The 21,184-nt window shown below is 40.7% G+C and overlaps 1 protein-coding gene across 1 annotated transcript; it reads right to left on the bottom strand.

The window, feature by feature from the left end:
* Nucleotides 1–319: 319 nt before the first annotated feature.
* Nucleotides 320–20,599, bottom strand: rab40c (RAB40c, member RAS oncogene family). The gene is made up of 6 exons (XM_062407919.1): nucleotides 19,282–20,599; nucleotides 11,044–11,104; nucleotides 8,408–8,468; nucleotides 8,181–8,258; nucleotides 5,246–5,468; nucleotides 320–4,390 (listed from the first exon to the last, which is right to left on the bottom strand). Exons 1-6 carry the CDS (start codon nucleotides 19,421–19,423, stop codon nucleotides 4,116–4,118), a joined length of 840 nt encoding a protein of 279 aa, XP_062263903.1. The 5' UTR covers nucleotides 19,424–20,599; the 3' UTR covers nucleotides 320–4,115.
* Between the last annotated feature and the right edge of the window lie 585 nt (nucleotides 20,600–21,184).

The following is a 21,184-nucleotide window of genomic DNA, read 5'->3' as shown; positions in this document are numbered from 1 at the left end:
CTGAGACTCAAGCATTTCACTGCCAGCGACTGCTTAATGTTATTGTTGTGCATTTGACAAATAAATACCTTGAATCTTGAAATTGTAAACTGTTATTTACCTGTATGAAAAATAACATCACAGGCCGAGGTTCATTCATACATTATGTAAAACCATGCAGCAGATATTAAGACAGTGATGTTGAGCTTGTATGTTGTGAAATTTTCATATTTTATGTATTTCTGTCTTTGTTTTGTACATGGATTGTATGCATTGCTCATTGATATGTATTTATACAATCACAAAAAAAATCGAACATTATAAAAATAATCAGCAGACATTTTGACTCCAACATTCAATAGTTTTATTGTGAAAAAGTCTCTTCATACCATCGCCTTGAAACTGTACAATCAATAATTTAAAAAAAGGAAAAACGTTCAGGTTAGTGTGTGAAGAAACTGTCTCTCTCTCACTCTCTCACACAAACACACACGCACACACTTCAGATTACTCAGCAGCTTTAGCCAAAAACAAGAATAGTGTTTTACATGTGTTTGTCATCATCAAAAAAACAGTGCTCCTTTACACGAACATGCCCACCAGAGGGTTAATCAATCTCCCAGCTGACAACACTGAGGAAGTCCACAAGAGAGCAAAAGAAGACGTGGAAGCAAAGGTTGTGTCGTCACAGAGAAAGGAACTGGATGAACTACACAACATCCTCATCATCACACCCATTGGTGGTTAACATGCTCTGTGAGGCAGCAACAACAATGATCAGTGGCTTCTCCTGTTCGTCAGAGTGGGAAATCTTGGCAACAAGCACGACTTGGCTCATTTAACAGAATCTTTCTTAAAATGCTGGTGTGGAAGAACCTGTTGACACAACGTGTGTGTGTTGGCTGTTTTATCCTTTAATCGAGAGATACACAGCAGCAGATTGAGAGTCCACTATCACTACACACAGAAAATGAACAGACACTGAGCCTGAGCTGTGGAGGGCAGTGTCATTAAACAGGTTACAACTGAGAACCTGATCCAGCTCTTATTATTGTTGGGACGGGAAAATGACAGAAAACAGATGCTGAGAAGAACCACGAACAAACCGAAGTGAGCAGAGCATCTTCCCATGAGGAGGATGAAATAGTAGCTGGGAGGGATGGAGCGGTGGGGGGTGGGGTGCTAATGAAAGCCTACAGAGATCTATGAAAAGCATCTATTATTCAGCAGCCATGAATCATGGGACAGAGTGTGGAGGCAGTGGAGCGGATCAGAGGGAAAGACGTGCAGCAGTCAGTCTCATGGGAAATCCAGACGCAGCAGTGTGATGGTTCAAAAGCTGACGACTCTGAAGAGTTCACGTGTTCGAGCTCATTTCAACACAACGCGGCGGTTTGATCATGGAAGACGAAAGAGAAGAAAAGATGAAAATCCTCTCGTTCAAAGAAGCTGAAACTCAAGATTGTTCTACTAATAATGATTCATTGGCTATCAACAACATTTCTGATCATTTGCTTATAGCTACGCTTCATGTAACGAGGATCCAATGGTCGCTGTTATGGAAACAAAAACAAACCCGAACTGATGTATGAGCTGAAACCACTGATTGTAAAAATAAAAGATGGACGACGTGTCCCCACATCCTGCCACTATCCAGAAACCATCTTGGATACAAACGCAGCCATCTTGTGCCAATGATGTCATTTGGAGCCAGAGCCTGCGCAGTAACGATAAGGGGATGGGCCACTGAATAGAGCTATTTTATCTATAGACCAGTCGATTATTTTTTCAGAATTATAAGATGAAACTGTAAAAAGAAGGTTTCTTACAAATCAGATGAGATTCAGTTTTAAAATCTGTTAAACAGAAAAGAAGAGCAGAGACACAGACACAAATTATTGTGATGGACTTTTCCTTAAAATTAATTCATTATTAAGATTTTTCAGTTGACCGACTGAAGAAATGTATTTGAATAAGAGTTTCAGCTCTCGTTCACGATGTCCTAATATTGTAATGATTATATAACTGTAAACACACTCAATCATTTATAAGAATCGTGATGAGTTGAGTGTATTTGTGAACGTGTGTGTACATGTTTTTTGAAACACAAATAGCAGGAGAGAGAGAGAGAGAGACAGAGAGAGAGAGAGAGCGAGAGAGAGAAAGAGCGTGAGCGAGGAAGACGGCTGAGCTGCGTGGCGCAGATGTAAAAGTGCCCACTCCATCTCATCTGTTAGCTGTTAGAAGCTCTCAGGCCAAAACAAGACATCAAAACAGCTCCCTAAAAAGAGCAGTGGAGTTGGTCACAAAGGAAAAATGGGCCTGAAGCAAAAAAGGATCCAAACAAGATGGACGAGACGAGTTATATGTTGGTTTTGGTCTTTTCATGATTCTTCAACATTAAGGAAAAGTTAAAGTTAATTTCCATTGATCTGTTTTGTTTGTCCTTTGTGGAATTCTTTTCAATTGGCATCAAGTTAAAAGATGAGATTCATAAAAGGTGTAGAGACATTAAATAGGCCACTCGGTTTTTAAATGCAGTGGTTTCTACAGCAACAAGCATCAGTGAATCCACTATGGAAGAAGTGTAAACCACAACTCAAACATATGCTGCACTCATTTAAAATACATGTGTTGTGTTTGTGGAATCGATCCACTCTTACACTTTTGTTTAAAACTGACCCAACAGCTCTGGCAGGTAAAGGTAGCCTGAAGTCACATGCACACATCTGGACCTGAGATCTGCTTCAGGTATTGTCGCGTTTGTCTGACGACCTCAGCTTCAACACCAGACGGGAGCGGTCACTCAACTTGTTGCCAAGATTTCCCTTCAGCAAGTGTTATAGATCACACAAAACCATTTAAACTCCAAAGCACAGTGAGCATTCAGACCATAGACTGTAAATAAAGATGGACGACGTGTCTCCACTTCCTCCCACTATTCAGAAATGAAGCCAAATATCTTGAACATCTCGCTGTCTTTTTGCACTTTTGAGGTATTTAGAGTCAGTCAATGATCGTGGGGGGGGAGCTGCGGTATTTGGGTCCCTCCAATACAGAGGCTCGACCAATCTTGAGTCATAGCTGTCAATCATGACGTGTGTTTAGGTATGACCTATGCTGCAGCATGCCACCAGGGGGCGATCAAGATGATGTGGCTTCACTTTTGTCATTGGTTTGTGAGCTGCCATTTTGAAGCACCTAGTTTGCCAAATTGGTTTTTCGAGAGCAGAGGGTGACCATATTTAGAGGAGTTGGGGGTGGAGCCTGACAGAGCTTGCGGACACTACACGCCCAGCAACACCTGTGGCCTGCACCCATTGGACGGTACTGTTTGACTCTAAATGGGACTGTAATTTACAAAAAAAAACATCATGCTGTGCTGAAGAAGACTACAAACTAAACGTTGAGAGAAATACTAGAAATTGACATCTTTGTGTCCCTCTCCTGGTCATTTGAGAAAATACGGGTTTCAGGCACTTAACCATTGGCTTCACTCTATGGAATTGGAGTCTATGTCCATTTCTATTAACAGTCTATGGTTCAATCAGGAGTGGACTGATAAAGAACTGGTTACTAGTGTCTGGATCGTTAGCTTATTGGTCAATAATACAGCAAATTAACGGAGTTGTGGATAGAAAAGTTGGAAGTATAACCAGACAGACAGAGGCAAGAAATAAATGTGCAAGAATAAGGTGAGGAGTTAATCTCCAGGTGACATCTGTGATACAGAGACATGGCGAGTGGCGTGCATCATGTACAGTAAATAAACAAGCGTTGGTGAGGGATTTCTGTACATGAAGTTAACACTCAAGCAGGTGGGAGTGGATCTGGAGTCTTTTCTCTCTTTTTGTGATTTGGATAAAGTGAGAATCAGGTCAGCAGAGACCAGTGAGTTTCTAATCGTTCTCCTCTGATATCCTGAGGAATCATTCCAGCTTCTCTACCTGGAAAGTACTTCAACCCATGAAGGTGGGAGGTGGCGATCATTCATCCCTTTATGCATCCTAGCCACTCTGCTGCCCTTCATTTTCAAGGTTGTGCTCTTTCCGTCCAAGTGCCACCACTCTGAACATCCATCTCCTGATCCCATTCATTCGTCGCCTTTTTTCACAGACCCTCGGTGAAACTGTGAATTAGGAGATTTTACAGTTGTTGCGGGTGCAGTTCTGCGGAGGGCTCTGCGGTGGACGGATGGACTTGGAGCGCTTCAGGCTGTTGCCTTTAGAGCCGCCGGCTGGGTTGGCCAGAGAGTAAGAGCGTCCATGCATCATGACGGCGTTCATGCCATTGGCCATGGAGAAGGATTTGAGGTGGGACTTAATGGCAACAGGCAGCGGGAGCTTGTCGATGAGGTGGACTGGGGTGCATGACACGATGGCTCGGCAGCAAAGGTCCTGGAGGCTGAAGACTGCAGGGAGGTGCAAAGAGAGAGGGGGGGTTGAAAAGACAATCTGATATAATATAAAGCACAGGAGACATACTTAAACGTTCAATTCAATTCAATTTGTATAGCGCCAAATCATAATAAACATGTTCAGTGTGTAAAATTTAGGTTGAAAGGGAACTTTTTTTCTGAAATTAAATACCAAATAATACTAGAAATGATTTCACCAGTGTGTAATCACCTGAATTGTACAAATGGTTATTAATAGTTTTTTCTTTACCCTAAAATAAGCCCACTATATTTAAACACTTTATATATACATCGGGAATACGGAGGCCTCCAAGTTTTCAGTTGTATGACAATTGAAGGCTACCACAGGTTTCTCTGTCATATTTGGAAGGGACGGTAAGGTGAGGGGTATTCAGCTGAAGTGTGCAACTTCACCACTAGATGTCACTCAATTCTACACACTGAACCTTTAATACTGAGTCTTATAGGGAATTACTATTGTTTACTCTCACTGAGGAGGTTGTTTTCAAACCTGTTTGTTTGAAAATTACACAATAACACAAAAAACTATTTCCACAAAACCTGTTGTAAGGTTGCTGTATCGGTAAGGGAAGAACCCATTATTTTTTGAGTTTTTTTTAAGAATAATTCATGTTTAGGGGACTGATTTCTGTGTGTGAAATTTGGTGGGCCTTGGAGGAGGTATGTGCTCTACTGACCCCAACACTCCACGTTTACCTGTCTTTAAAAATCAAACATACAGGTGTTTCATCTTATTCATGTTGCTAGGCTCCCATTAATCAAACTGAACACCTCCTGCAGATTTTCACATTATCTAGTTCCACACCCACTGCTCCCCCATCCTCTCACCTCTGTTGGGCCTCCAGAACTTCTCCATGCCATGCCTCATCAGGACGATACGAGATAGCTCTGTGAAGGACTCGATGACGTTGAAGTTGCACAGAGGGCTCACCTCGAAGAACGTCATGCCGTTCTTCTCGGCATATGCCCTGGCCTGCTCAGTGGGAACTTGCCGTTTGAAGGCCAGATGTAGCCGGTTGCCGACGAGGATTCGAGGCACGCCTGGTGCATGCTGGGAGAGAAAAAAAAGGCAAAACAAAAAGGTAAGAGCTACCCAGATATCTTGATGAATAAACATAAATAAAAGATAAGTTACTTAATTCATTGAATCAATAAAACATTAATAATAAATTTCAGATTGAATTATTTTTTTTCCAAACAATCTTTGAACTGGCCGCCACCTTTAAACAAATCTACGACGAGGGTCAAATCCACACACGGACACACATTTATACTGAACTGGACACATTTTTGGGATTGGGAAAAAAATATTAAGAGCATTTTAGCATATAAGGCAAATTCATTCTTGAGGTGGGGCGAAAAACTTGTTGACAGGGCAAAGTTACCTCCCAATCTAATCAGTTTATCCTTGAGTTCAGTTTGTTCTGCATTAGAAGAAATTCCCTCAAAGAGTTCCTATATTATCATATTCACAGACAGCCAGATGGACAACATTTAACCATGTTGCCTCTGACAGTGGCTCCTCTTTACGATGAGGCATGAAAAGAGAAATACTTTGGATTACAGAGCAGCATGATGGTGTTGACTGGGAAAGCGGTCATACTTTGATAACAGTAGAAACTCTCAGACATGCAGTATTTGTAGTTTCTATTCGAAAGTGTTGGACAAAGGAAAAAAAAGAATGTCATGTTCACACAACGTGACCAGCAGGAGGCTTCTTATTAATTTAACAACCTTATGGGAGAAGTGTGCATTTTCCTCTGCCACTTCAGCTCAGATCTCATCCTCATCTGCTCTGACAAACCCAATGAATCACGATGGCAGCGAGAGGCCAGCCTCCTCTCCTGCTTCCCTCCTCATCAGTCTCTCATCTCACTGTTTCCTCCCTGTTGTCTTTTTCAGGCTGCTTTACACTCACAAAGGAAACAGCGGCAGCAGCTGTGGCATTGGAAAGGGAAGAAGCAGCAGCAGCAAAACACTGGGGGGCGTTTCCATAAATGTCAGGATTGCTGCTTGTTGGTGACCAGTAAAATCACTGGAGTTAAAGCAACTCTTTACACAAATATAATATTATGTTATGTGACATAACAATCTCCTGAATTTGCATAATGTGAATGTAGCTATTAGTCTGGCTGTAACAAAGACAGGGAGAGTAAGTGTGAAGACTGACAATTGATTAATCACACTAGAATGGGCCAGCTGGCCAATCAGAGCAGACTGGTCTTCATCCGGAGGAGGGCATTAAAGAGATAGGAGCTAGGACCAAGTGTCTTTAGACTGAGGCTGCAGCAACGTCGTACAATGAACATTATAACATGTAAACGTTTCTTTTTGTAAGCATTAAACAAGTAATAACCCAAAGTGAAGGTGGTCGAAGGTGGAGCAGGAAAGGCTGAACTGAAACATACATTCCACAGGACAAAAATAACACCCCCAAAACACACTGAGTGGATATCCTCTTTGTTTCTAAGTCAGCAGGAAGGATATGCTGCCAGCAGAGCACACACACACACACACACGCACGCACGCACGCACGCACACAAAGTATGTCTCCAGTTACATCTATCGATAGTGTATCAACTCAGTGCATTTTTCGGATCGAATGATTATATTTCAGTGACCTCTGCTGGATTCAAAGACCCAGTCTGATTGTTGCAGAATCAAGCCGAATAAATACTCAAGACAAATTCATTCATACATGCACAAAATGCATGTGTAATTGAATTTGGAGATAAACTTGCTGTTAACTACGCATACATCATGGCTGCCTTGCGTATCCTGCGTCCATTCGGAGCGTCAGATGCAATATACAATTGACCTTTAGGGGCAGTGTAGCAGTCGTATTAGGGAATGGGCGCTGTATCGTCAGCGGGCTAATCCGGCGGAGAAAATCATCAAACATCCTGGCCGACATTCGAAAACACTGGTGGTGTTCATCAATTTCTCGCATTGGCAGGATGAAGGAAATGTATTCGCCATTTTCCCGCTGTGCTCGGTTTAAAGGCCTTACAGACCATCCACGATGGCGCGGCTGACTCTTTTCTGCTGTGACCTCAGAATGAACAAAAAAGTAACCTACTCTAGTGTCACCATGTTTATTGTTTACATCATGTTAATCCAGAATTTCTATACTGTCTGTTTTCTCCGGTGTGCCCTCTAATGGTATCCTCTGGTAACATGTGTAGTACATCAGCAGTGAACAACTAGGTTGACGATGCTGCCGGTTGTCTACTCAAACGCCTGTTTAAACAGCAGGTATAATGGTCTCACACAGACTGTAAATGAAGATGGACAAACTGTAATGTCGGTCATAACTCCAGAAATGTTTATTTTCTCAAAGTTGCATTCTGTCATTAGGTCGCTCTTTAAACAAATATGAATCTTCAAGCTTTCATGTTTTGAATTTGAGTGGAGACGCAACTTCAGTCTTCATTTACAGTATAGGCTTTCACCTCATAAATGCAATATAACCCTTATAGTACTATAATATTGTATATTCCGGGATTCCAGGTATTATATCCATGCCTCTACCATAAATCTACCTTGCCCCTCGGGCTGAGTTTAATGATCTGAATGATTTAATATCAATTCATAAAATCCCAACATAGGTCTTTTATGGCCTTTCCCGTGGATGCATGGAGCTTTAACCCCATAAGTCTTGCAATCCACATAAAGAGCTGGCAACATGAGAGAAAAAAACATGGTGGGAGTTGCTCAACTGAAGACACCACCATCCCGTAACCAAAGGCATCCATCCACCCACCTCATCAATCTCTCTGATCCACCTGTCGATGCCATCAAATGACCACCGGTTGGTAATGTCATACACCAGCAGGATCCCCTAAAGACATAGAGACAAAGGTAAGTGAATCAGCCTTTTTCTGAAGGATTTTTGATCAATATTGTCAACAAATAACTCTTGGGTTGTCTCTTCGTCCAAAGAGTGGACTATATGCTTAGGTCGAACAGAGTGTATTTGTGTTTTCCCACCTGAGCCCCGCGGGAATAAGAGCGAAAAATGGTGCAGAACCTCCCCTGTCCTGAGGTGTCCCTGAAGATACAAAGAAAGATTACCAGTCAATTCACATCTGTAAAGTAAGCAGGATTTTACATTTAAAATGTACGTCTTTTTTTTACTCTAAAGCTTGAAAAGGTTAGTGGACAAAAAAAACACATTCTGTTTTCAGCAGTGATCAAACCCAAATGTGTTGACTCAGAGGAGTATGAACAACTGAACACCACAAGGCCAGTGTTGATGTGAAAACACGCCATTCACATTCATGACCAGTATCGTTGTCGTACATTCCTGTGGGCATGTTTCATAAACAAAAATATAAAGATTTTCAGATAATTGGAAACATGTGACACCGCAGTTCTAATTATAGTAAATAAAAGTAGAGAAGTTGGTGGACAGTGTTACTTCCACTTTATAAAGTCACAGATTTAATGTCTTTCACATGATTACTTATAAAACTCTATTAATCAGTTGGGTTAACACATACTCTTAGCATTGTAAAGCCAACATCGCCAGAAAACATGTGAGCCTGACCAATCAGTGATCTATGCCCTGTCCCAATTCACCCCTTAGCCCAACCACTTGGTGGTTTGTTTTGCGCATTGCCTTAAAGGGGAAGTGTTGTCCCATTTCTCTATGTAATGTGGTTTCAGTGGCTTCAGTTTTCCCTGTATGCATGACCTGAAACGAATATTATTATTTAAAACTTCTTGTCTGAACATGGCCCTGCATGTCCGGTATCTGATGGGTCCCATCAGGCTCAGGTCAAGTATCCGCTGAGGGTTTATCTGCAGTGCTGTGTTTCCAATGATGCTGCTACAGCCCAGATAACTCTGTGCACCTATCTAGACAAATTGGCGACCACTACAGCCAATCAGAATGGACCGAACATACTCGTCAGGGGTTTGACTACCTATCATTTCTTGCTTTTGACATTATCTTATTTAATTCTAATTCTCCTGGTTTTGAGTTTCTCGTTTGCCTCCTCGGACAGACGGTCAGGAGTATTGAGACAGAAATGGAAAGGATGTAAGCTGCAGAACAAGAAGAAGGGACAGAGTGTGAGTGAGATGAAACGAAGACTGTAGATAATAAACAGTAAAATAACAGACATTGAGGAGAGGGAGAAAAGACTGATGCAGCAAAAGCAAAGACACTTCGGCATCACAGGGCTACATTTGAACTATCCTCTCCATGGGGACGACGAGGCGCTGGTTCTCCCCTGAGGAGCTGAATTCCTTGGCCTACTTCCACCAAACAGGTCTCGCCTAGCACTGTAGAGTCTGAACTAACGATTACACACATCTGCTGCATCTCTACTGATCAAAAAAATGTAATGAGGTATGCACAATATGCAGTGCGCCAAGATTTCCATCCACTGGGAGTAAAATCTTTGCACCTTAGAGATGGATATATTTGATTTTTCTGTATATACCAATGTTAGGTAAGGCTGGTAGCTTTACAACATTAAAATGTCATAATATAATCACTGTTGAATAAATTGCTATGCTTCATGGATCAAATGGGGTTTAAACTGCATTTTTTTGAATTCAGTGTAATTACGTAAAATATCAACATTTATTCAGGATTGTGGTGTGTGTATATCTAAAATAGTTTAATATATGATCAAATTGCTCTGTGTTTGTGTGCAGATTGCTACACACATTTGTCAGTAACCACAGTCAGACTCCTTTTTTGAATGATCCAGAGAAACAGTGAAACTGTATTTAGTAGTTTGGTACCACAAAATGCAACTGAGTGAAGTCATTTTTAACTAATTTGGCTCAAAAAAACTAACAAAAAAATTAACGTCGAGAAGGTTTAGCATGGTGCTGTACCGAGGAGGAATATAAGGACACTTTCGCACCTAACTTGTTTAGTCTGCACCTTCAGACTTGACAGTTTAGTCTGAAGTGAAATAACAGATGTGAAAGGGGCCTCGGGCGACGGTCAGGACCAACAGACCATAAATGAGTCCCACCAAAATAGGTGGTTTCGGTCTGGATCAAACTAAACCATGATTCGGTTCATTTGCAGTGAGAAAACCCTTTTTCAGATAGTTCAGACTTTCTGACCTATTGCAGGAAGTTGAGACAGAATTAGACAATAGAAGAAGACAAAGAAGCGGAAGCAGCTTGCAGTCTTTGCCTCAACGGAATAATGTTTGCACAATGAAGGCGCTTATTTGAACTAGTCCAGAGAACTGCACCTGAAGTTCATGATACTGGTAGAAAAACCATAATGATATCACAGTTCATTCAATTTCTCTATTGAAACAGGAGGACTACTAACTGCCAGACTGATAATATCAGACACACACCCGTCTTCAAACCAATTAATGTCAAGTATAGGTAGATGCAGCGCACATAGGTGATGATGATAGGACTCATGTATGTCATTCATAATTATTTGGTGTTCTCACTGTATCACAGTGTGAAACTAAAACTAACCAGATCAAATGTAAACAATGTAACATGGACATGACGCTTGGTTTCGACTTACAGGTGTGAAAACGTCCTGAGAGTAGATGCCAGAGAGAGAGCAGCAGTCACTACTCTCTACTTTTGTACAGTAGTGACAGGTTATTTGTTCGGTGGTGACTATTGCTTACCAGAGCTCGAGCTTCACTCTTCTCCCATCCAGGAGAATGGTGGTGGTTTTATAGTCGATACCTGGAGAGAGGGAGCGAGAGAAGGGCATCAGACAAATAGATGCATCAGGAGGTTTAACATCGATCAAGGTTATAATACTGCAGTGAAACACAAGCTGCTGCACAAAATGGTTCATCTTCTTCTAACCCACAACAGCTTTCTCATTTAAAGTATAAGTCTTTGAGCTTTCTCTCTCTTATCATAGTTCCTCTTGTTGACTTATTTCTTTACCAAAGGAAACTACTAGGTCCAGCCCTTTCCCATTCAGTCACAAAGGTATTTGTTTTATTTGTTGATGGATATTGTTATATTATCAACACAGCAAATGAAGCAATACTTTAAGAGCAGACAGATGTGCTTGGTCTTCTCCTGTTCATACTCTACTTCCTCCCCCTCGTAAATATCATAGAACGTCATGACGTCATTTATAATGAGCGTCACACGGACCAAGAACCATATTTACTGAGGAAGTTTCAGGAAGTCGGTTTACAGCCTCAGGTAACTTACTCATCTTTCTGTTTATGTTCTGTATCTGAAAAACCTGTCGGACAGCTTTACCTATTGCTCTGCTGCTGCACTCCTGAACATGTTCCTCTCATGTTCACTTTTACTGAAGCTGCGTTCAGACACACACCTCAGGACTTTCTCCTGAGAGGCTGTTTGTGTGAACACAAATGTCCAGCTTTTCTAGTCATATTCCCCCAAAAGATGTCGAGAGAGCTTTTGGTGATAGGAGCCAACGCCGGTGATGTAAACAAACACACAGTGGAATTAATACAATACGTCCTGCCTCTGCCTGTTGCGCCCACCCCTCACCTGAGGGCTCCAGATATTTCTGCATTATATTATGCCTGAGCAGAGAATCTTCTGCTGCATTGTTCATGTGTGAAAGGAAACCTCCGGAGAAAGTCCGGACCCAATTCCGCTTTCAACCTCTGGAGTTCTGGACTGAAAACGGCTTATAAGTTGGCCACAGAGGAGAGAGACACGAACCAAAAGCACTTGTGTTACACAAGTTAAAATGATTCAAATAAAATAAAAACCATAGTAGTTTGAACATTCATTCTTTTATCCCCCAAGTCTTCTACCTCATTATTTTTTATGCTCGTGATGAGGTCATGAATCATGATGTGGTGACAAATCTGTTGATCATGCACAGTGGCTCCAGAGAGTGGTGGGAGCAGAGCAGAGAAAAATGTGCATATCTCAAAAACTAAGAAAGGTTCATTGTCCAAGTAATTTATGGAGTGGTACAATATATGTGGTTCATATTTCTACATTTAGAAATATTTTGCGTGTATTATTTACTATGGTTTATAACTTTTTTATATGAAAAAGTAAATCTATGTGAAGCAGTTAAACATTCTCTAGGATGAATCCAAAGTTGACGTTGTGATCTAGTGTCGGTTCAATCCCGGATAATGTCTTAGTTTACATGTTGTTTCAACTATTTTTTCAATCTTAAAATGTGACCTGCTGCTCAGGGCGTGTACAGTATGTCCATGTGGTGTGTCTCCTAACATATGGTTACCAGGATGCCCCACACTGATTAGTAGCTGCATATAAAGATCACAGGTCTGAAACTAATGATTTAATTATCATTGTTCCCATTGACTATTTTAAACTGAAGCCAGGAGAGCTGACAGAGGGCTGATTTCATGTTTTTGTATTTAAATGTAAAGAAATTGAGAAATATTTTCAGAGAAAAGATTGATCTGCATGAGATGATAATTCAACTTATCATTTCAGCTTCTAAAAGTCTCAAAAACTCTCGCACCAACCCAAATGATTGGCTGGATATATACTATACTAACTGGAAACAGTAAGGAAGCCTCATACATGATTGCACCAGCCTCTGGGAGTTAGTGGCTGCTGGCTAACAACATTAGCAATTTCTTCGAATTTTCCAGGCAACATTAAACTGCAGCAGAGCTGAAGTGCTGAGCTCAGGCCGGTCTAATTGAATTGGAGAGAGTGCAGGGCTTCGTACCAAGTGCTTCCTTCCTTCTTGTTGCCAGGGCTCACTTAGATGTCCCAGATAATCAATAGCTGCTCTCATGTCTTAGCTGAAAACTGCTGCTTCTATTCTGCGAGGCTGACGTTGTTTGCTCTTTCTCAATGCTATGTTATGCTTGTATGTTTAGAGTATCGGAGAGGCACTGATTCAACAGCACAAAGCAAATTGTTAGTCTGAGGTATTGAGAAACTGTTTTTATTCAGGTGTTTCTGCAATTATTCAGGTGTTTCTGCAATTGGTTAATTTACGGACAGAGGTGGGAATTAGACAGATCTAATAAAGGGACAGTTACATCAGTAAGCAAAAGTATTACAACATTTATGAGCAATGACAAGTGTCCATAGGACAAATGTCCTTGCTCATCTTCATTTAGATCAGAAAGAATGAAGTATATTGATTATAACATATTTAGCAAAGAAATGCAGACTGACTTTTTGCCATGACAATGGATATATCTTTCAGGACCTTTGGTCAACATTATTTTCTTACTTGGAAAACTTCTCTAGAGTTAATGAATAACAGACATGGACACTTTTGACCGTGATGACTAATAAAAACCATAAACTATGGGCTCCTTATTGCTTTTTATAGTCATTTATATTTCTGTCACTCCTTTAATTTGTTGTGCTCTTATGGCATGTTTATTTATTTAATATTAATATCATTATTATTGTCATCAACATATTATTATTGACATTTCTTTGCCTGTCTCGTCCTTCTGGGTGGATGGGGGTGGACAAAGCCGATGAGTTGTATGTATGACAGTGTATTTTTAAGCTTGTGACCTGTTTACCCATTGATGTTGGTTATTGTAAAAGAAAGCAGTGACAAGTTTAAAGTGCCACACTCATTACACATCAATGTCACAATTATTTAAAACTATTATTTAAAGAATGGTTGTTCATGTCTATTCTCAGACAACCCATCATAAATCTATGTAGTATTTTTGAATTATAATGAATTTGTGAAGCTGTAATGTAAAACGAATTATATTCAAAAGTGGAATGCAATCAAAATGTCCAACTCAGGTTTTTACTAATATAAATGTTCATCTTCGCAGTGTAAATATTATTTATATACACTGTAATACTAACAATAATACAATTACACTGTATATGATCTGTTTACATTATATTATTATTTCTATGTTATATTTATATTGTATGCTCACTTAATGAGTCTATATTTACTGTCCCATCTGTTACAAAGCAAATTTTCCCACATTGGGGATAATAAAGAATCAGATCTTTTAGCAAAAAACTGAGACAGAAATCCTGTAAAAAATGATTGCAGTATGTCGCTGGAAAACCAACTTTTAACTGAGCTAAATAAAACAATTTAGTCTAATACAGAGTAGTCTTATTAAACTGTGCACTGCGTGACTGTATCGTGTAGGAATATTCGAGCAAGACCCAGAATAGAAAAAGCTAATGTAAATGTGCGTTGTAACCACTGAATATGAAACATCCCCAGGGTGTAAATCACATGTTCAGGTTGTGAAGGCAGAAAAGGAAACGGGGAAGAAAAGAAAAGGGAGAAACAGTGAGCAGAAAATGTGATTTGACAGCAGTGAGGCTGCACTTCTGTTTAAGCTCTGTGGTAACACTGAAGAGTCAGTGTTTCAGTCTGAGCAACTTTCAAAAGGCTAACAACAGCTTTGACTTTGTATTTACCTCCATATATACATATAGTCTACCACCTGGATGTTATCTCTGAGCTGCGGCCAGCAATAACTGTTGTCTATTGATATATGCCCCCATCAAACAGCCAGACCACTGCCATGGAGAAATTATGGAGTGCCTTCCCTGTCGACCCCTGGGTATTATTCCATTGTTTGTGTGAGCTGAATAAAACAAACTTGACTCACAGCTAAACTGAAAGTGTCTTGCATTTTAATTGTCTTCATCAACTGACTGTGAAATTCAAAACCCTATTGTGGTACAACTTGAATCCTGAAATCGCCTCAGAAATCAGAAATACCATCAACTCTCTGAGGAATCCTGAAGTGTTGTTCTGACAATGGCTTCATACAGAGGACACTACAAAGCCAACAGAGATACCCCCCAGAAAGCTATGAGTACTATCAGGAGGGAATGTCAAATAATCACTAGACCTACAACTAAAGCTGAAATGATTAGTGAAACAACAGTAAATTAATCTGATAATCAAAAAGAATGTCAGTAGAGCGCATACCTTGCCAAGGGCCACAGTCCGTTTACTAAACCACATTCAAATTCATTAGATAAAGATTTTTATTTGGATCTGAACCAAATTTTACACACATGCTATCTCCCAATCTTAAATTGCTTTCAGACATACACTGAACTCAGGAGGTGCATGTGTGAGCACAAATGTCCCTAGTGAGAGTCTCTGGATTATCTGCAGAGTTTGGGTGATAAGGATAAGCTGATGATACTTTCACAGACATATCAGTATCAGTGTTAATGTTTGCTGGTATGATATTTTTTTGAATAAACAATGCAGAAAATATGTCTATTTGTGTTCAAGCTAATTCAAATTCTAAATATTTTATTTAGTTATTTCAAAAACATTTAATGCTTAAACTAAATAATACGAAACCACAATTTATTTTCTTTGTCATAAGGGTTTGACAAGGACATCTTAAGAATTATTGGCAAATTTTTTTAGATGAATATATCGACTGACGTATGTTTTACTATCTAATGAAAGGCCAAAGGTCTGTATCGGTCGGAATCTTTACAGAACCACCCTAAAAGTCAACTCAACAAGCTCACACACATAAGAACATCATCCTGTTGTAACACAGATATCTTTAGGAGAAAGACAGTGTATGGTCCATTAGTAATAACTGATAACACATTACACTGATCACAGACAATAGGACGGATCTATCTCTCCAACAGTCAGACAGGGAGAGAGATCACAGCCTGAGGACAATATCTTCCAATCACAACCAGTTCTTCTGGCCGGACTTTCTCCTGTTAAAATATTTATGACCTAACAAGAAACGCCATGTTAACGTCTCTTTGCAAGAGGGGGGAGAATCAATACAGAACTTCTCTCTGTATAAACATCTAAGCGGGAAGCTTGTTTAGATGCATTAATGAAGCTTTCAACTCGTATCATTTAGAACAACTTCCTCTTATAGAAACTACTCAGGTGAACAATGTAGCTTATATGTTAAATAGGGCTTCACAGCGTTGTGCAATTATAGTTTAAGGCTGCAAACCATTATTTTTCGATTAATAGTTAAACGATGCACTCACAGTAACACAGACTGAATGCATTGCCATAAGTTTCTTTGCTTGTGGGAGTTACTTGACCACTGTCGGTGATAAATGGTGTTTATTTTCTATTTGCTCCAAATGTGCTTGAGCCCACCAGGGTTGCACCTGAAAGAATAATAATAAATGTCATACAAACAATGAGAATACACGTGATTAATGGAAACAAAATTATAGTCAGATCTACTCTTGCCCTAATGATTGGACTGACAATAAAAGCATTGCTTTGTGCATTCACACAATCAACAAACAACTAACTGTGTTTCTTTTAACCTGGACAATTAGTTTGTACTCCTTGTATTTTTCTAATATAATAGTTGCCTCCTCTTTCTTGAAATACGCAGGTCTGCTGCCTGTAAACCTTTCCATGTTGAATATTGGTCATACGCAGTAAACACCGCCCTTTTATTGTGTACGCACTCATATCTAGATGAGAGAAACCTGGGTTGACATACTTATTTGATAATCCACACCGTGTGACTATAAAGCCGCACTGCGCTAGTTGGGTTAACCTGGATAATGACAGATATCCTGGGTATGTTGAACTTGCTTCGTACTACAATCCCATGGTCTGTTGCATTCACAACAACAGGAAAATGTCCAGAACATTCAGGTGAGAGGTGGAGCCTGTAAAGAGCACGCAGGACGCAGGACATTACAGATAAATCCTGCTGTCAAAGCACTGTTTTTTTTTCGTTTACAGCACATCAACACCGGCATCAGCCCCTATCAACAAAATCTCTTGAAATGTCATCGCTTTTCAAGTTGACATCTTCGCCTGTGTCTTCTATGTGTATGGCAACTCTTCCTCATCCTAAGATATTTTTATTCTTTCAGTTTAATGTCCATCAGTTGTTAGAAACATAATCAACACCCCACTCGCACGCTGTGAATGTTCTAGACATTTTCCTGCTATATTGTCAAATGTGCTTACTCAGTCATTTTTAGGAACATTTTACTTGAGGGCTGCCGGTAACAGTTACAGAAATATCTGCGAACAACTGACTCGGACATTTGTGTTCTCACATAGACCCCCACTGAAAGATTTCGAGAAAATGTCTAGACTACAGTGTATCTCTGAAAGCAGTTTGCAGGTTTGCGGCAACGAGGGAAATGTCTTACATTGTAAATCAAGGGTGTATAAAAACCGTGAGCTTTTTTGGTGTACAGATGATTGAACTATCTATACAACTAATGATTCTTTTTGAAAGAAGTGGTGTTGAATTTGGTGTGATTTGGAAACGCGATGCATTCGATGAAGCAGCACAATCTCATGTCTGTATAGCTGGAAGTAGAGAATTTCTTGTATTTGGGCTTCAAAAATAACTTCAGCATTCAATGGTTTATTACAATCGATTCTGGTTAATTTGCTTTGGACTTATTTGGAATTATCGGCTCTAAGAGCATGAACGCATGAAACCTTACATTAATGCCATTAACAACCTGAGCAAACTTCCTCCACAGTAAATTGTGTGTCTTTCAGTCCAATCCCCATTTATTTGTAATAATGATCTGCCTCTCTCAATGCTGCTAACAACCTGTAATGGGGATGTCTACACACGTTACCTGATGGAAGGTCTTCACAATGCTGCTAAACGCTAAAAGGCAGGATTCATTAGGTACCGTAAGTGCTGGTGTAAAGCAGTCACTCTGCTGACTGATGTATTTTTCATGAACAGTTGCTGGCATTCCTCAGGGGAGGTGACTCCTAATCTTTATCTGAAAACTGAACAGGTTCTCAGGGAATTATCTGCAGCAGCATCACTCGGGAGGCCAGTTTTCAGGAGTGATTATCTCAACATAGCTGTTACCAGGCCTCTGATATTCTCACATCAGTGGTTTACAGGGAAAACAAGGGTCTAATGAGGCTGCATGCATGTGATGGTTGTACTCTCTTCTTTTTGTCCTGCTTTTCACCTCATTACCGTCTCTAAACAAACTCAATCTATTAGTGTCATCAGAGTGCTTCAGTGACACAAGAATCTTTTATAAAATCTCTGAGCAAAGACAGAGTAACCCTGCGCTATTTATGGACCATACTAGAGTTTTTGCGGGTTTAAGCCAATTACAAAACTGAAATTTAAAGCTGACTACGTTCCGAAGCGCGCTAGAGCATTGTAACGCTTTAATTCATTTTTTTTGTGTCAGCGGTGCGGCCATTAGCTTTATCTCATTCCAGTACTTTATCAAATAACCAAACTGCAGTTGGATGAATTCCCAGCCAGTGCAATTTCTGTCAACACAAACGTGTAAGTTCACTGTGACCGTTACCTGGCTTTTACCAGCAAATTCTAATCAGGTCATTCTTTAGTCAGAAACTATCATCTAATTCAGTTTGCTGCTGTAATATTCTAATCTAAACATTTCTTATGAGTCTGGCAGTAAATTTGGTGAGAAGCAGACTCCATAAAGCTAAACTACTTTTGTATATATCTAAGTGCCAAGGCATATTGCTAAAGTTGAGTTAACAGCATTGTTTGCTTTTTACCGCTGAACATGATTGAAGCTTATTAGAGAAAACAAAGAGCCACCTTCATACAGGAGAGGCTGTAGAACCGGGCTGTAGGTGTAAAACATATGGTTTTGTTTTCTAGACTTAAAAGCATTGTTTGGTTAGTGAGTAATCAACAATTGTCTGCCTCACTCTCATGAGAATGGTCAGTATAATCAGTACATGTGAATGTGTTTTTAAAGACAGTGAATAGAGGTCATTGTGCATTGTCCCTTGGCCAACGCTGAACAATCCAATTACTATGTTCAGGACATTTGTACTGAGCCAGCATGACTTAATCTGAAAAGCTCATCATCATCATCATCATCATCATCATCATCATCATCATCATCATCATCATCATCATCATCATCACATTCAGGCAAAACTGAACCAGAAGGTCCAAGTCAGCTGGGTCACTCACCACTGCTATAAGCATATGGGGACTCTGCAGATCCGTCTTGCAAGCTGTCCAGGATCTCTCCTTTTCCAACATCGCTGTCTCCAACCAGGAGGAACTTAAGAAGGTAGTCGTAGCTTTTCACCGGGCTGCCCTGGCTGCCCATGTCTCACATCTGAGACCAGGCCGAAAGGAGGCTGAAGATGAGCAACAGGGATGACTACTCTACCCCTCCTCTTGTGTGTTATCCCTCTGATGTGTTCCCAAACAAAGATTGTGTCTGTTGTACCACTATTGGCTGAATGGAGGTCCTCCAATTTCCAGTTCTTGTGTTGCTTGTTTACTCTTGGTCTTCCAAGTTGTGTGCGAGCGGGTAATTTTCAGACTAAAACCACAGAATAACAAGGTGAATGCCAGAAGTGTGGTTCTGAGGGACAATACATTCCTACTGCTCAAGTTTAAGATGAGAAATGGGTTGGTTTGGTCAAACTCACTGGAAAAAGAAAAAAAAACAAATGAAAACAACTAGGACTGTGTTGAAATCTGACAGCTAAATAAATTTTATAACCAGAACCAAAGCCAAATCCTTTATCTCACTGAGATTAAAAATCTCTTAAAGGTCAAAAGCAGAGACAATCTAAGTATAACTTGAGCTCTATCCGGACAGGGTGACTCGTGTAGAGAGAAACATGCTTATTGTCTAAAATAGAATAAATAACCTCGGAGGCAATTAATGGCTATTAACGTTTATGATCAAATGTCTCTTCTGAGATACATCCTCTTGTACACGAATAACCACCGACCCTGTACTATACTCTCTTTTGTTACTGTTTCTCGGGGGCTTTCTGCTTTACCTAGCAGGGAACAACAGGCTAGCACTGTCACAGAGCTAGCTGGCTAGTGTAGCTATAATCACTGCTGCTAACGTAAACAACCGCCTGTAAAGCAGTAATTCTCTGACGACACGGTGTATCTTGGTACACGCAGCCGCACGCTGCGGTGGGTTCCCCGCTCAAACACGACCTAACCATTAGCTATACACTTGGTATTTCACAGTAAGCCAAATGCTAACTTGGCTAGCGCAGCTCTTAGCTCAACTTCAACCGACGTCTGTGTGATTTCAGGCCCACTCGTCTTTTCTTCAGTCCGGGACAAAGATTCCTGTAACTTCACTGCGTTATGTCCAGAAAATCCCATCCTCCGCGGGGAGATTACAATCCCGTGGCATTTCTACGTCCAGTCCGAACCTGCGTGTGTGTGTGCATTGATCTCGGTCCGTGCGTTTTTCCATTATCCTCCATGATAGCGGATCACAGTAGATGCGCTGCTCCGCGGTGCAACAACACTGGCTCCGCAGCTGACAGATCCGCTGATCGACCCTGCGCTCAGCTGTCTGTGAGCCCGCCCAGCTCACACAGACCCCGCCTCTTCCACGATACGATTGGACGCTGACTCCGCTGTGGCCAACACAGTGCATTTGACTGGCTGAGCAACACGTCCGTCATAGCTCGCTGTCAACAACTCGCAGATGGTGAAAGGAAACAAAGGTGACTCATGTGTCTCCGAGGATGATCTGTCACGGACGGATTAATGAAGTAAACACTGCGCGCTGAAGATAACCAGTTAGACTTAGAGAAAGGTTCTGGGGAGCATCGTGGGACAACTGGTTAGGGGCCAAACACAGGGGTTAATGTAAGACTAAGGGGAAATGGTCTGTGCCTGGACATTATCATATGCATATGGCAGTTTAATATATATCTAATAGAAATGTACCTTGCACCCACACATGGGGAGGTATTTCTTCCTCAAGCTCGGGTCCTCTGCCAGAGGCCTGGGCGTCTGAGACTTCTGCATTTTAGCTGTACAAAGGACAATGGATTCAGATGTTGTACCTGTGATTTGCTTGAGCCACTCCCCCTAGGGGGGG

Source organism: Platichthys flesus, chromosome 16, assembly GCF_949316205.1.
Source record: "Platichthys flesus chromosome 16, fPlaFle2.1, whole genome shotgun sequence".
In the NCBI taxonomy this organism is placed as follows: Eukaryota; Metazoa; Chordata; class Actinopteri; order Pleuronectiformes; family Pleuronectidae; genus Platichthys; species Platichthys flesus.
This window is presented reverse-complemented; position numbering and strand designations above follow the sequence as displayed.

What these genes read in the sequence shown, in the direction of transcription:
- rab40c (XM_062407919.1), bottom strand. Translation starts at nt 19,423, where the DNA reads ATGGGCAGCCAGGGCAGCCCGGTGAAAAGCTACGACTACCTTCTTAAG. An exon ending in CCCATATGCTTATAGCAGTG is followed by an intron (nt 11,105 to 19,281) that starts GTGAGTGACCCA and finishes CCCTCTCTCCAG; the next exon opens with GTATCGACTATAAAACCACC. An exon ending in AGAGTGAAGCTCGAGCTCTG is followed by an intron (nt 8,469 to 11,043) that starts GTAAGCAATAGT and finishes TTGTATCTTCAG; the next exon opens with GGACACCTCAGGACAGGGGA.